Raw genomic sequence first — 16,406 nt, forward strand, 5'->3', positions numbered from 1 at the left:
ACATTTATATAACTGGCAAATTACTATCATTGTGAATATGTATTCACAATTTTGAAATGTCAAATGCAAATATGACTAAATATTAGTTTCCCCAGTCTGGAACATTTTATATCAGTGTTAAGTATCTTTACAATTAAACATTTTCTCTCCAAAATTTAAATTGACCATTGAAACATTTTGCCATGAATTCATTAAAAAAAATCTCTCAATCAAAAGGCCAAGAGATCTGTAATTAGCTTTACTCTTTGCGCAAGGTCAATTTACCAATAGATTTACCACATATTATTGCATGCATGTCTCCAAACTGAACAAACTACTTGGTAAATTTTCTCTTTCATCCATCTTTTTCTGTAACAGTTCTAGATTGAGCCTTGCATAGATGCTTAGGTTGTGTAACCAATGGGTATTCCAAGTAACTAAAACATCAGCAATTTTATGTAGGGCTATGTTTCCTTCAGAATTTGCCTGATTTATCAGTGTTGGAATCTCCACACTTTTATGATTTGTCCAATAAGTTAAACTTCTCTTCTGGCAAAACAGATGAGCAGACCCATTGATACAATTTGCATGACAGCTAATGGTACTCCCCACCTGCAACCATGACATTACAAAGTCTGCAATTTGAAAAATACATTGCCAAATCTTTACAATCTCGTTGAAGTAACTTTTTGCCGACTTTCCCTTGTTTTCCTTTGTTCCTCTGCAGACTTTCCAGTTCACACGATTGTTCCCTACAATCTTAGAGTTTAAGAATTAGTACCAGTTCTATGTACAGTAATTTGCCATTTTTCTTTTATAAATTATGCTCAAAGTTCAAAGATTGAATGGTGTCCTAAATGGGTAAAAGTAAAGCTGCAACAGAAGTGTGAGGCTGGTGTGGAACGAGTTCCACGTCGCACGGTGAGAGGTACTCAGTAAGAACAGGAGAGGAGAGAGCCATATTCTGAGAACAAACTGGATCATTAGTTGTGTATGTGAAAGTGAAGTGTGGAATTAGTGAAAAGAATAAATACATGCAGTGCAGGTGTGACAAGGTTTAATGGTAGTTGGTATAAAGAGAATTGGTACAAAAGAAAAACAATTAGCACCAGCAGTAATGATGAAATCAAGAACATCGGTGGTAGTGTGCATTGGATGTATCTGTTGTGGAAATGGTAACTATTGAGTAGAGGTGAAAAGTGAGCATTAATAGAAGGGTGATGAAGACCAGATGTATATATCTTTTATTTCCTTCATTAATTTAGAAATCAAAGGCTTAGGATGCATTCATAGACATCAGCACCCATGCCCAAACAGCTGTTTTCAGTCCTAAATCCAGATTCAAGCAAAAATGTTATACCTATTTCTTGCTGGTACCCAACAACATTTTTTTTAAAGGCTGCACTAGCTCAAAATCTGCAACAAAAAAAATGCAGAGATATTCTGCGAGTTCAACATTATCTATGGAGAGAGAAACTTTCAACATTTTGGGTGAATGACCCTTCGCCTTAAATGTAATATGTTTCAGAAGAAGAAGGGTGGATCAATGTCCCTAGCCTATTATAGACATAACCATTGTTGTCTCACTCCACCCCTCTGCAACTTAATTAACAGTTGCTCTCTTCCTTTTCTTATTCAGGTGTAGGTTCATTGACCTGAAATACTAACCATTTCTCTCTCCACAGATTCAGTATGACTTCTGATTCATGCAAAAACACTTCCACATATGGGTCACCGAATAACAATCAGAAGAAATAACTTAATTGAGATGTTACAATACTGATTGTAACATCTGACTATCAGTAGAACACTTCAGACTTAATCCCAAACCTGGGATCAATCTTGTCCAGATAACTTAATGCCACAGAAGGTAGTGGATTTATCCACTAAGCCATCATAACGACAGTTGTTTTGCAACAAAATAGCTCATGAAAAGATAAACCATTATAACTACCTTGATAATATGTAACATCAAGTACATAAGAATATTAATAACTAAACGTTTCAAGAAAAACACTTCGACTTCAGTGTCATGTGCCAAAGCATTATTGAGCACAGTGATTTTTAACAAATAAATATCTGTCCTGTAGGCCTTGAAAGGTAATGTTGTATATGTTGGTGAGTTTAGCTGTTGGTTCCTTTTGTTTTATTTCATTCTGAGTGGCAGCTAAGTTACAGACTTAATTTTCACTTTGAAAGATTTGCTTAGCCTGTTCAGACTCTGGAATCTGAATTTCACTGTTGTCACAACTACTGTGGATTAAAACAGAACCGCTGTAGTTTGCTAACCACTGTAGGTTTCACTAATTTTGCTCTTTCCTTCACTTTTGGCTTTAAGACATTTTGGTTCATCCACTACTTCCAAAGGCAACCTACAGCCAATATTCAAACCATCTTCTGCTTGTTTATCCAAATAGTGCAAACATCTATTTGATGGGCTATAATGACCTGTAGTGGTATGCACAAAATAGTTCTGGTTATCTTCCAGACTGCGTAGTTCTTTGCCAGGAAGAACATGACTTTCTGATAGATTGCACTGTATAGCAACATGCGTCAATGAACATTCAGTCTGTGTCCATGCATCTTGACCCTGAAATGACTTGGTGCATACAACATTTTGCTCAAAAGCATAAGTCTCTGATTTACAATACATTGAAGATGGTACAAATTGATCATGATTTTCCTTACGTTCAATATTAAACAAGTTTGACTCGTCTGAGTAAATAGAAAAAGGACAATATCGGCTTGCACTGTTTGTTTCCCTGGAGCTTTCATGAAATGGTGCACTTTGGCCGTTTTCTCCACCAGGCTTGTCACCAAGATGCTTATCCGGAACTTGGCCTTTGTTTACAACTGAAGCACCTAACTGCACATCTAATTCTGACTGGACAAAGGAAAATAATTGAGAGAGAATAATTAAGGGAGAATTACATGAGTCCTTTTAATTGTAATCTACAAAAGAGCATCTGTCATGAGATGCAACGTCAGTTTAAGGACTTTTATGATTTACATTTTCTGAACAACTTCCAATATGCCTTGAGCAGAGTGAAATCTAACAAATCCCTATCATTTCTTCCTCCTGATGTTCATTTTTTCCACTTAATTTAAAGCTTTGAGAAATAAATTGTATGAGCTGAGATTAATTATGTTTTCTACTTATTCAAGAACTAATACAGTGTTTATGAATAATATCAGAAAGACCCATTTCTTCCTTGTGGATGAGAAACTTTCTTATTGTTTGTTTATCTAGTTGAGTAACTTCATCAGTAATTTCTCGCTTCATTTTTTTAAATATCAGGACAGTAATATTGTGGTCATTTTTTTCCCCTTTATTTCTTCAACTGCAATACTACTACACAGTAGGCTGCTCTGGAAGGTTAAATCTCATGGATGTCAGTTAGAGTTAGCTATCTGGATATAGAATTGGCTTCATGGAAGAAAGCAGAAGGTGGTGATAGAAGGTTGTGTTTCAGACTGGAGGCCAGTGACAAGTGGTGTACCACAGAGATTGAGGCCAAGCCCAATGCAGTTTGGTTTATATCAACCACTTGGATGAGAAAACACAAGGCACGATTAATACATTTGCAGCTGACACTGGGAGGTATTATAGACTGAAGATGGTTACCATAAATTAAACCAGGTCCTTGATCAGCTGGGCAAGTGGGTCAAGGAACATATAATGGAGTTTAATGCAAGCAAGTGCAAAGTGTATTTTGGGAAGTCAAACCAGGGCATCACATTCACAGCAAATGATATGGCCCTGGGGACTTGTAGAGCAGAGGGATCTAGGAGTACAAGTACACAGTTCTCTGAAAGTAGCGCCATAGGTCGGTACGGTGGTCATGAAGGTGTTGGGTAAATTGACCATGAGTCAGGATATTGAGTATTGAAGTTGGGACATTCTGTATTAATTTCACAAGATGTTGGTGATGCCGCATTTGGAATAAAGTATTCAGTTTTGGTCACTCTGCTAGAGGAAGACTGGTATGAAGCTGGGAAGAGTGCAGAGAAAAATTATGAGAATGTTGCTCGGACTCGAGGGCCTGATTTATAAAGAAAGGTTGGACAGGCTAGGACTTTATTCACTGAAGTACAGGAGGCTGAAGGATATATAAAAGGGGAACAGATCGGGTGAATGCACAGAGCACCCAGGATAAGGGAATCAAGAACCAGAGGATACAGGTTTAAGGTGAGAGGAAACATTTAACAGGATCATGAGGATAATTTTTTCACTTGGAGGGTATGGGTATATGGAATGAGCTGCCGGGGAGATAGTTGCGGTAAGTACTATTACAACATTTAAAAAAACATTCGGACAGGTAGATGGATAGGAAAAGTTCAGGGGGATATGGACCAAATACAGGCAAATGGGACTTGCATAAATGGGGCATCTTTGTCTACATGGAGAGTTAAGCAGAATGGCATACTTCCATACTATATGACTCTATGACTACATTCCATTTCATAGGATGAGATTCATAATCCCTCCATCTCTGTAACATCGTGAATGCATCATGGAAACAATCTCACAACAATACTAATCTCTTAATATTTTGTCATGCCTTATTTTTGGTGGTCAATTTTACTTCTTTGATTCTATACTGTCCACTCATGGTTTCAATAATAATGGTTTTAATTTATCAAAGATCTTAGACTTTTGCTGATATGGTTCACTTCCATTCCTGCCCTTTGATTTCAATCTTTCAGCCTTTTAACATGTTCAATCTTGCTTTTCCCTTTACTGTGCACAACCAGAGGATGACTTCCCTATTCCACTTCATTTACTTAACTGTTACCACCACATTATTCCTTTCTTTCAGTGTAAAAATAATGCTTCAATAATATTCATTCTGTGATGTGAAAATCTCCCAAATCAAGACTCTGGGTTGCAGACCCCTTTATGCTACCATGAACGCTTGTTTTTTCTGGTCTCTTTACAATAACATATTATGGCATCTATGGCCCATGTATGCAAATATATAAAATCAGACAATATTGTTGCTTTTAGTGAGACTGTAAAGTGATTTAAGGATGGGAAACTATTTAGGAAGGACCAACAAAAAATGGGATGGGGGGGGGGGGAAGAAAGCAATGCAGTGATAAGGATAGACATTGGTTTGGAAAACCAGGTGGAATCTGTATGCATGGGGCCAAGATGCACAAAGGGATAGGTGGTACAGAAGTCACAAAACAGGAAAGATATACAAGGAATTAAACATGAGAAATGGAGATGCAAACAAGGATGCAATTCTATTTGTAGGCGACGTAGGACTGGCCAAACCAAATTAACAAGATGAATGTGGGGAGGAATGCATGGAGTGAATACACCGATGAGCCAAAACATTAATGACCACTGACAGGTGAAGTGAATAACATTGATTATCTTGTTACAATGGCACTCGTCATGGGGTGGGATATATTAGGCAGCAAGTGAACAGTCAGTTCTTGAAGTTAATGTGTTGGATGCAGGAGAAATGGGCAGGAGTAAAGACCTGAGCGACTGACAAGGACCAAATTGTTATTGCCAGACGATTGGGTCAGAGCATCTCTGATACGGCAAGGCTTGTGGGGTGCTCCTGGTCAGCAGTGGTGAGTACCTACCGACAGTGGTCCGAGGAGGGACAAACCACAAACCGGCGACAGGGTGTTAGGCGCCCAGGGCTCATTGATGCGCGAGGGTAATGAAGGCTATCCCATCTGGTCTGAACCAACAGAAGGTCTACTATGGCACAAGTCACACAAAAAATTACTGGTGGTCACAGGAGGAATGTGTCACAATACACAATGCATTGCACCCTGCTGCATATGGTGCTGCATAGCCGCAGACCAGTCAGAGTGTCCACCGTCGAAAGTGCCTACTTTGGGCACACGAGCGTCAGAACTCGACCTTGGAGCAGTGGATGAAGGTCCGATGAGTCCCATTTTCTTTTTGATCACTTGGATGGTCATGTACGTGTGCGCCGTTTACCTGGGGAAGTGATGGCACCAGCATGCACTGTGGGAAGACGACAAACTAGTGGAGGGAGTGTTTTGCTCTGGGAAATGTTCTGCTGGGAAACCCCGAGTCCGGCCATTCATGTGGACGTCAATTTGACACTTGTCACCTACCTAAACATCGTTGCAGATCAGGTACACCCCTTCATGGCAATGGTATTGCCTGATGGCAGTGGCCTCTTTCAGCAAGATAATGCGCCCTGCCACACTGCACACATCGTTCGGGAATGGTTTGAGGAACGTGATGAAGTGTTCACGGTGTTGCCCTGGCCTCGAAATTCTCCAGATCTCAATCCGATTGAGCATCTGTGGGATGTGCTGGATCGACAAGTCCGATCCATGGCGGCTCCACCTCGCAACTTACAGAACTTGAAAGATCTGCTGCTAATGGTTTGGTGCCAGATACCACAGGACACCTTCAGGGGTCTTGTAGAGTCCATGCCTCGGCGGGTCGGTGCTGTTTTGGCGGCCCACAGAGGACCAACAGCATATTAGGCAGGTGGTCATAATGTTTTGGCTCATCAGTGTATATGAGACACCAATTTGAGAATCTGACTAGAGAGCAAGCTGTCCCAAGCCAGATATTATGCAAGGAGAAAGGAATTAATAATAATGTGTGTTTAGGGTCTCTTTGAGAAGATACCATAACAGAAACCTCTCACTCAGAATGAGATTTAAGTCATAGAAATAAAAATGAAGCAAGAATTTAGATTATATATCTTGGACAGAAGAATCAGCAGAGCATTCACCCGCACACGCCAATGTGATCTTGCAGTTGGTAACCATTTCAGCTAACATTCCATATTAACCTTTGTGTCCGAGGCCTCCTCCATTGCCAAAGTGAGTCTATATGCAAATTGGAGGAACAGCACCCCATATTTCACTTGGTAAGCTTACGACCCAGCGGTTTGAACGTTGAATTCTCTAATTTTTAAAGTAATTTCTACCTACATTTCCCTCCAACCTCGACTCCCTAGTCATTTAACCAGTTCCACAGTTCACCACATTGTATCCCTTTGGAGATCACACCTTCCCTAGCCAACAATGGGCCTACCATGTCACCACTCTGCTTGAGGTAATTTGTTGCCAGGCCTGGTTGGTCCTGGAATTTTTCTCGTCTCCAGTTCTTCACACCTTCCCTCCTGAAACTTTTAGTCTGAAGAAGGGTGCCAACCCTTCTGAAATGTCAGCTATCATTTTTCCACAGAGATGATGCCTGACTCGTTGAGTTACTCCAGCACTTTGTGTCTATCTTTGGTATAAACCAGCATCTGCAGTTCTTTGTTTCTGCAAGGAACTGCAGATGCTGGCTTACAAAAAAAGGACAAAGTGCTGGAGTAATTCAGTGAGTCAGGCAGCATCTTAGAGGACATGGATAGGTAATTTTTCAGGTCGGGACTCTTCAGATTGGAGAAGTATCCCAATCCAAAACATCACCTATCCATGTTCCCCAGGGATGCTGTCTGACTACACCAAGGGTTCCCAACCTGGGGTAAATTTACCCCCAGGGGATAAATTTTGCCTACTCAGGGGGTAAATGTGAACAAAATAATAATGTTAGAAACAGTATTTTAAAATTTCCCCTTTGTCAGTTGCTTTATTATGGTAGAAGTGTGAACTCAAATTGCTGAATAAAACAGGGTGGAGGTAAATTTACTTTCGAAAAGTTGCCTAGGGTAAATGGGACGAAAAAGGTTGGGACCCCTGGACTACACAGTCGCTCCAGCACTTTGTGTCCTTTTCAGAAGAAGTTTGGTAAGCTAAATAAACGAGCAAGGATATGGCAGATGGAATACAGTGTGTGATCAACCAATTTGCTTTAAAAAGGTATATTCTTTCAGTAGGAAGTGATTGAAATGTTCTAATGCTCAGCCACATCTGAGTATCTTTGCAAAAGAAAGACTGAGTTAATTTGCCAAACCTGCAAGCAAACTGGAAAATACTCTTGCCTCAAACTGCAAAAGTATAGAGATGTCTCACTAATTCAAATCTGCAAAATTCTTAAAGGATATGACAGAATAAACGCAAAGTTTGTCTCCTCTGGCTGGAATGTCAAGAAACTGATTTCATAGTTTCAGAACAAGCAGGGAGCCTTTCCAAACAAGGTTCAAAATAAATTTTGCTCATTATATAATCATGAAACTTTGAAATTTTCCTCACTCAGAATACAAAATGTAGACATTTTGGGAAACAAGCAAGATACAATTAGTACAGGACAGTGGCAATGAGAAAAAGATTAGCTACAATCTTACGGAATAGTGTAGCAGGCATGAGAGATAAAACACAGTGCCCTCCATAATGTTTGGGACAAAGACCCATCAAAGACGTACAGGTATGTAGGTTAATTGGCTGGGTAAATGTAAAAATTGTCCCTAGTGGGTGTAGGATAGTGTTAATGTACGGGGATCGCTGGGCGGCGCGGACTTGGTGGGCCGAAAAGGCCTGTTTCCGCGCTGTATATATATGATATGATATGATTTATTTATTTGCCTCTGTACTCCACAATTTGAGATTTGTAATAGAAAAAATCACGTGGTTAAAGTGCACATTGTCAGATTTTAATAAAGGCCATTTTTATACATTGTTTTTTCACCATGGTAGAAATTACAGCTGTGTTTATACATAGTCCCCCCCCCCCCATTTCAGAGCACCATAATGTTTGTGACACAGCAATGTAATGTAAATGAAAGTATTCATGTTTAGTATTTTGTTGCATATCCTTTGCATGCAATGACTGCTTGAAGTCTGCGATTCATGGACATCACCAGATGCTGGGTGTCTTCTCTGGTGATGCTCTGCCAGACCTGTATTGCAGCCATCTTTTGCTCATGCTTGTTTTGGGGGCCAGTCCCCTTCAGTTTTCTCTTCAGCATATAAAAGGCATGCTCAATTAGGTTCAGATCGGGTGATTGACATGGCCACTCAAGAATTGACCATTTTTTGCTTTGAAAAAATCCTTTGTTGCTTTAGCAGTATGTTTGGGATCATTGTCTTGCTGTAGAATGTACTGCCGGCCAATGAGTTTTCAGGCATTTGTGTGAACTTGAGCAGATAGGATGTGTCTATACACTTCAGAATTCATTATGCTACTAAAGCGAGATAAAGCGAGTCACACGTTGTGAACTCAAGAAAAAGCTTTATTAAACAAAAAGAAATCCAAAACAATAGCAGTGTTATTGAGCCCAGAGTAACTGCGTGTCACTGCAGCTGGGCACTCCCCCGAACTCCCCTGCCGCCCCCAGTCACGTGCCTCTTAGCACATGATGAACGAGGGTTCGATTAACCAGTGGTCCGACCACCAGATGGCACCACACAACCCCCCCCAGAACTGGAGGAACAAAAAACGAGCAGGCGGACGAAAGCAACGGCCTGATCTTGTAACTACAAGATCCTCATTCGGACACCCCACAGGCACGGGCGACAGGGGCTGAGACGGCGGACCTCCCCGACGGCGATGCTGAGCCACCTCAATGTCCACATGAGCCAGCTTAAGACACGCCACCGATACAGTCTCAGGCTTTCCACCCACATCCAACACAAAAGCCGAAATGCCGTGCTGCAACACCCAGAACGGACCCTCATATGGGCCTTGCAACGGCGTACGTTGAGCATCCCGATGCAGAAACACATATGGGCAGTCATTGAGGGCAGATGGAATACAGGACAAAGCAACCCCGTGCGGGATGTTGGAACAGGAGAAAACGTGCCCACCTGCTCCCGAAGATGAAAAAGCACAGAGGAGGGCGACTCCCGCTGCTCCCGCACAGTCGTAATGAAATCACCAAGAACCGTGAGCGGACTACCGTACACTAATTCAGCAGAGGGCGTAGCCAGATCCTCCTTGGGGCAGTGCGAATTCCCAACAACACCCATGGTAACTCATCGACCCAATCCGGACCTGTGAGCCGTGCTTTCAAAGCATCCTTGAGACGGCGGTGGAAATGCTCAACCAACCCGTTAGATTGCGGATGGTCGGCCGTGGTGTGATGCAACTGTGTCCCCAACAACTGGGCCATGGAAGATCACAACTCAGAGGTGAACTGTGCACCCCAGTCAGGCGAGATGTCCACCAAAACGCGCGATCCAATGTGGAGCGAGGGCACGAGCACACTTAGCAATAGAGGTATCAGCAATCGGAACAAGCGCCGGCTATCGAGTGAAGCGATTAACGATAGTGAACAAATGAGTAACCCCTCTAGAGGGGGGGCAATGGACCCACAATATCAACATCACCAAACTGCACACCCTCCAACCTCAACCTTACTCAGGTGCGGCACCACCCCCTGCGGTGTAACATGATGCCCCAGAAACGTGATAGAACTCAGACCAAGCTGATACTTTGAGAGGTTGACGGCCAGTCCATATTCACTGAGACGCTGACAGAGCACACGGAGGTGGGCACAGTGCTCCTGATGAGAGCAATTCGCGACGAGGATGTCGTCTAAATAAATAAACAAAAAGTAGAGAGCACGACCCACCATGAGGCGCTGGAAAGCCTGCGCGGCGTTCTTGAGACCGAAAGGCATATGGATGAACTCAAAAAGCCCAAAAGGAGTAATGATAGCAGTTTTGGGAACATCAGCCGGATGAACTAGAATTTGATGATAGCCCCTCACCAGGTCGATCTTTGAAAAAAATGTGGCCCCGTGCAAATGGGCCGTGAAGTCCTGGATATTCGGAACAGAATATTGATCAGCCACTGTGACATCATTTTAACGGTGATAATCCCCACAAAGCCTCCAGCCCCCATTCACTTTAGGAACCATGTGCAGCGGAGAGGCCCACTGGCTATCAGAACGACGCACAATCCCTATCTCTTCCATCTGGCGGAACTCTGCCGTGGCAATACGAAGCTTGTCAGGAGGCAACCGGCATGCACGAGTGTGAAGTGGCAGTCCGATAGTAGTAATATGATGCAAAACCCCATGTTTGAAAATGACCGACTGAAACTGAGGAGTCAGAATGGCAGGAAACTCCGCCAATATCTGGGCATATATATTGTCAACAGCAGAAACTGGATCGAAGCCAAGCCAAGGAACTGGTGCGGGGCGAAGAAAAATTGACTCAAAAGTGCCAGAACGCACGAGATGTTGCCCCCGCACATCAACCAACAGGGATTGTGCCCATAAAAAATCGGCGCCCAGCAACAGCTGCGACACATCGGCCATAGTGAAAGTCCAAGTAAAATGGCAAGATCCGAAAATAAGTGGGACCGTGCGAAAACCGCAAGTACGGATGGAGCTCCCGTTAACTGCGGTAAGAGCGGGCACCCACTTACCGGAACGAGTGTCGACAAAACACTGACCTCAGCACCCGTGTCAACAAGAAACCGCCGTCCCGATTTACGGTCCCAGGCATAGAGGTGATTCTTCAGACCAGCCGTGGCAGCCACTATTGGCGGCCAGCCGCAGCATTTCCCGAATACGAGCAGGGAGGGCGGCTTTGATTGGCAACTGCGTTTCCTGGATATGAGCAGGGCGGACGGCATTGGTGGGCTGCAGGACCCCAGCGTTGGTGATAGTCTTCTGCTTCTGTCGTATGTCTTTTAGAACTGCAGCTTCGTTGAGGCGAGCCAGGCTAACATGGTAAGGAGACAAAGACAGCCTCTATGCGGCCTCCCCCACGGGTAGCTTACAGGCTCATAAGCCCTTAGAGCGAAACTAATGTCTTTGCCATGTCTGCAGACTGCAAAACGCCATGCCTCCCCAGGCCAGGCGGCACCATCAAAAGCCGCCAACTGTCGAGGTTTAGCGCTCCTGCAGCTCAATGTTGGTGATAGTAGCACCACTTATGTCTACCCCCGTCACTCGAAACAGGCCCTCCGATAGAACCCTCAACCGACACAGAAAATGGCCACGGGCTGCATTGCGGCCCCGCTGACTCTCGATTGATAGAAAAAGCACCCTGCCGTTTGGCATACCACACCTTGTCGGCACGTTCAGCCAGCAGCAGGGGGTCGGCATAATCGTCACTGGCGAGGAGCAGGCGGATGTCCTCGGGCATCTGCTCCAGAAACACGTGTTCGAAAAGGAAACAGGGCTGATGACCATCCATGTTAGAACTGAGATGAGGAATAACTTTTTCATTAGAACTGAGATGAGGAAAAACTTTTTCAGTCAGAGAGTTGTAGATCTGTGGAATTCTCTGCCTCAGAAGGCAGTGGAGGCCAATTCTCTGAATGCATTCAAGAGAGAGCTGGATAGAGCTCTTAAGGATAGCGGAGTCAGGGGGTATGGGGAGAAGGCAGGAACGGGGTACTGATTGAGAATGATCAGCCATGATCACATTGAATGTCAGTGCTGGCGCGAAGGGCCGAATGGCCTCCTCCTGCACCTATTGTCTATTGTCTATTATCAATGTAAGCATTTCACTTATCAGATCCGACGGTTTGCGATCACTGCGACCACCCAGGTTCAGAATCCTCGCAGCCCGAAAGTGTGCAATAGAAGCGCCTTAAGGCCGTCATACTTGCCAGCAGCCAGCGACTGGCGAGGAAAATGACCGAGACGACCGGCCATGTCCTGATCCAAGGCCTCGACCACGTAATAATAATATTTTGTGTCATCATCAGTAATGTGCCAAATATGAAATTGGGCCTCGGCCTGCTCAAACCATACGTGCGGCTGCGACTTCCAAAACACGGGCAATTTAATCGCCACGGCGTTCTGCTGAGCCGGAGGGCCGGCGACAGCATCGAGCGGGCTGTTAGCTGCGTCCATTGTGCAATCCAAAACCAGGTCACCAATAAAGCGAGATAAAGCGAGTCACACGTTGTGAACTTAAGTAAAAGCTTCATTAAACAAAAAGAAATCCAAAATTATAGCAGTGTTGTTGAGCCCAGAGTAACTGCGTGTCGCTGCAGCTGGGCACTCCCTCGAACTCCTCTCTGCCGCCCCCAGTCACGTGCCTCTTACCACATGATGAACGAGGGTTCGATTAACCAGTGGCCCGACCACCAGATGGCACCACACTACTACTCAGCAGTTGTATCATCAATGAAGACAAGTGAGCCAGGACCTTCAACAGCCATAGATGCCCAGGCCATAACACCCCCACCACGTTTCACAGGTGAGATGGTATGCTTTGGATCTTGGGCAGTTACTTCTCTCCTCCATACTTTGTTCTTGCCGTCACTGATATAAGTTAATCTTCGTCTCATCTGTCCACAAGACCTTTTTTTCCAGAACTGTGGTTGCTCTTTTAAGTACTTCTTGGCAAACTGTAACCTGGCCATCCTATTTTTGCGGCTAACCAGTGGTTTGCATCTTGCAGTGTAGCCTCTGTATTTCTGGTCATGAAGTCTTCTGCAGGCAGTGGTCATTGGCAAATCCACACCTGACTCCTGAAGAGTTTTTCTGATCTGTCAGACAGGTGTTTGTGGATTTTTCTTTATTATGGAGAGAATTCTTCTGTCATCAGCTGTGGAGATCTTCCTTGGCCAACCAGTGCTCTTTTTCTTCCTAATAATGTTCCAAACAATTGATTTTGGTAAGTCTAAGGTTTGGCTGATGTCTCTAATAGTTTTATTCTAGTTTCTCAGTCTCACAATGGCTTCTTTGACTTTCATTGGCACAACTTTGTTCCTTATGTTGATAAACAGCAATGAAAGTTTCCAAAGGTGATGGAATGACTGGAGGAAAGACTAGGTGCTGAGAGCTCTCTTATATCTGTGGTAAGGAGGCAATTAAACTTACCTGAGCAATTACAAACACCTGTGAAGCCATGTGTCCCAGACATTATGGTGCCCTGAAATGAGGAGACTGTGTATAAACACAGCTGTAATTTCTACATGGTGAAACCAAAATGTATAAAATGGCCTTTAATAAAATCTGACAATGTGCACTTTAACCACATGTGATTTTTTTCTATTACAAATCTCAAATTGAGGAGTACAGAGGCAAATAAATAAATGATGGGTCTTTGTCCCAAACATTATGGAGGGCACTGTAGTGTACTTCTGCTTCTTGTTATGCTCTTGTGAAACGTGTCAGCTACTTTCAAATGAATCTCTGTTGGTCCCAATGACATGCACATTGCACCCAACCATTGCTTCTTTATGAAATTGTCAACTAGCTATCATTGTGGTTGAGTCCAATACTGTGTGTCTAAGTATTGTACATGTCACAACAATGAGAGATGATACTGCTACATACTCACTATATCAGAAAATGCGCTGCAACTCTCCGTTTCTTTTGGAGAATAGCTGGGAGATTGACTGCTTTCAAGTGAATCATTGTACACTGCAAAAAGAAATATTCAATTGATTAGTAATGAACTGTTTTTATCTCACTTAGTCATGAAGGATTATTAATTTAAAAAGCAGTATTCTCCGTTAATCACCGCCCTTTCATAAAAAGGTATTCATCTTAAGTACCAGTCATATGTATAAACATTCCAGACTATTTTGTTGTGCAAATAGTTGTTAATTACAAAATATTGTCAAATCCAGTTCACAATGATAAATAAGGGTTTAAGAAAGAACAAGGAAATTATAATCCTTTTTTGGGGTGCTCTAATCTGTATGAGAAAGTAATCTGTTGGAACAGTTAACACCATTTACTTTAGTGCCATATCAGTTACATTCACATTCTGACCCATGCAAGTCCACTTTGTATCTTAAAACTTAGAACCAGGCCTGTACATGATTTCAACTGATGAAAGAAAACAAAAGTTGGAATAGACAATAGATAATAAAATGCCCAATTTGTAAAGTGTGAGATTATTCCAAGTGAAAAGGAGCACTGCCCAAATCATCTGCATAGTACAATTTTGAGCAACAATGCTGTGAAAACCTCCAAATGGAATAATCACCTTGACATCAACAGCCCAAACTTAAAAGGAAAACCAGTGACATTTTTCCAGAGAAAGTGTAATGATATGCCTCAAAACAAAAATTACTGCATATCAGAATAATTACAATTAAAATACTTTAAAAGTCTCTTATCTTAATAATCTTATCTTAATAACGGACTTAATAATAGACCTTCAATGATGTATTATTTTCTTCTGTCTTAGATAATAAAGCTGCTAAGAAAAGGAGTCACGGTCCTTTGTCACGATACTGTTTAATGTAGAATTGTTGAAGAAGCATAAAACTGAATCACAACTAACTGACAGAATGAAAATATCAGGTTGATTTGCAGTAATGTTACATAAGTTGACTGACATTTGTAATTCTGCTGTTCTTACTGTTTTCATGTTCTATGCCAATGAAGAAGCCCATGGAATTGATACAGAAATTTTAAGAGATCTGTATGAGTATACGACAGGACAAAACACTCCTGCGGACCTCTGCATTAGGTTTTGCACTGACAGATTAGCTAGAATGACAGACAGACATTTTGGTACAGTAGCCAGTCCTGGAAGTTACACTGGGTACGTGTGCATATAGTGACTTATCCATCTGCAAATATGTAGTACCCGCTTCAACCACTCCAAATAGCAGCAAACTAAACTTGAATTACACAATATTAGCTTCTGCCAGATATTTAGGAGCCTCTCTGCATTGTGGCAGAAGGTAGAGTCACAAAGTGAGTCTCTAATTGAAGCATCATAAGATATCTGCCCATAAGTGAACCTCAGTCGCCCACCTCATCCATGTTGAAAAGTGTTATCTCAAGACCTATGTCAAGCCTCAGGACAGTTGGTATTGCATTCTTTCATCTCAATACCGTGCAGATTTTATTGTAGGCCATTATATGTACATGTTTAACAGCCATCTTCTGCAGATTGCATCATCAAAGTCCTCCTCTAAGACCTCTGCAGCAAAACTCATCTGCAGCCTCACCGTTTTACATGACGCTTGTCACTTTCAATTGGTGACTCACCACATGCAAATTCTGCAATCAGGTTAAATGCTACACAATGTGTCTATACTGTATATGATCTGGTGACTGGAAATGTTACGTTGTGATGACAACATTTCCTCATTTACACTCTCTTCCAACTTCCAACACTGCATAGAGACTGCATTTCTCGATTATCTGGAAAGGAGAAAGGTATTACGATTCAGAGTATGATGAGAGGCTTTGGTAATATTGGGGTGTATTGTGGAATGGTCAAAAAAGATTAATTCACCCACTAACTAGCTCATACATCAAAATAAATTATGGAATGAGGTAATAGTGGGATTCAAGAAGGATTAGATACATGGAAAGCAGTGAGCTCAATGAATCCTGCCATATTTTTAGCTCTAATTTTACTGTGCAGAAAAATCTAAAGGCAAGGGAACTTGGGAGAGTTAATGGAGATGTCTTAAGGACAGGTAGACACAAAATGCTGGAGTAACTCAGCGGGACAGGCAGCATCTCTGGAGAGAAGGAATGGGTGATGTTTCGGGTTAAGACCCTTCTGTCTTAAGGACAGTCTGTATTACAGTCACAGTGATACTGGTCGTTCTGGGCACATGAAGGTAGATATAGCTGAGGATGCCG

General features: G+C 42.6%; 1 protein-coding gene across 1 annotated transcript in view; it reads right to left on the minus strand.

The window, feature by feature from the left end:
• Window positions 1–2,263: 2,263 nt before the first annotated feature.
• Window positions 2,264–16,406, minus strand: part of redic1 (regulator of DNA class I crossover intermediates 1) — a 54,817-nt gene continuing 40,674 nt past the window's right edge. Inside the window, exons 9-10 of the mRNA XM_078419462.1 lie at window positions 14,131–14,213; window positions 2,264–2,863 (exon numbers count right to left, since the gene is read on the minus strand). Of these exons, the coding sequence (XP_078275588.1) occupies window positions 2,264–2,863; window positions 14,131–14,213 (683 nt within the window). The remainder of the gene's footprint in view (window positions 2,864–14,130; window positions 14,214–16,406) is intronic.

The sequence above is a fragment of the Rhinoraja longicauda genome, chromosome 23, assembly GCF_053455715.1.
Source record: "Rhinoraja longicauda isolate Sanriku21f chromosome 23, sRhiLon1.1, whole genome shotgun sequence".
Taxonomy (NCBI): Eukaryota; Metazoa; Chordata; class Chondrichthyes; order Rajiformes; family Arhynchobatidae; genus Rhinoraja; species Rhinoraja longicauda.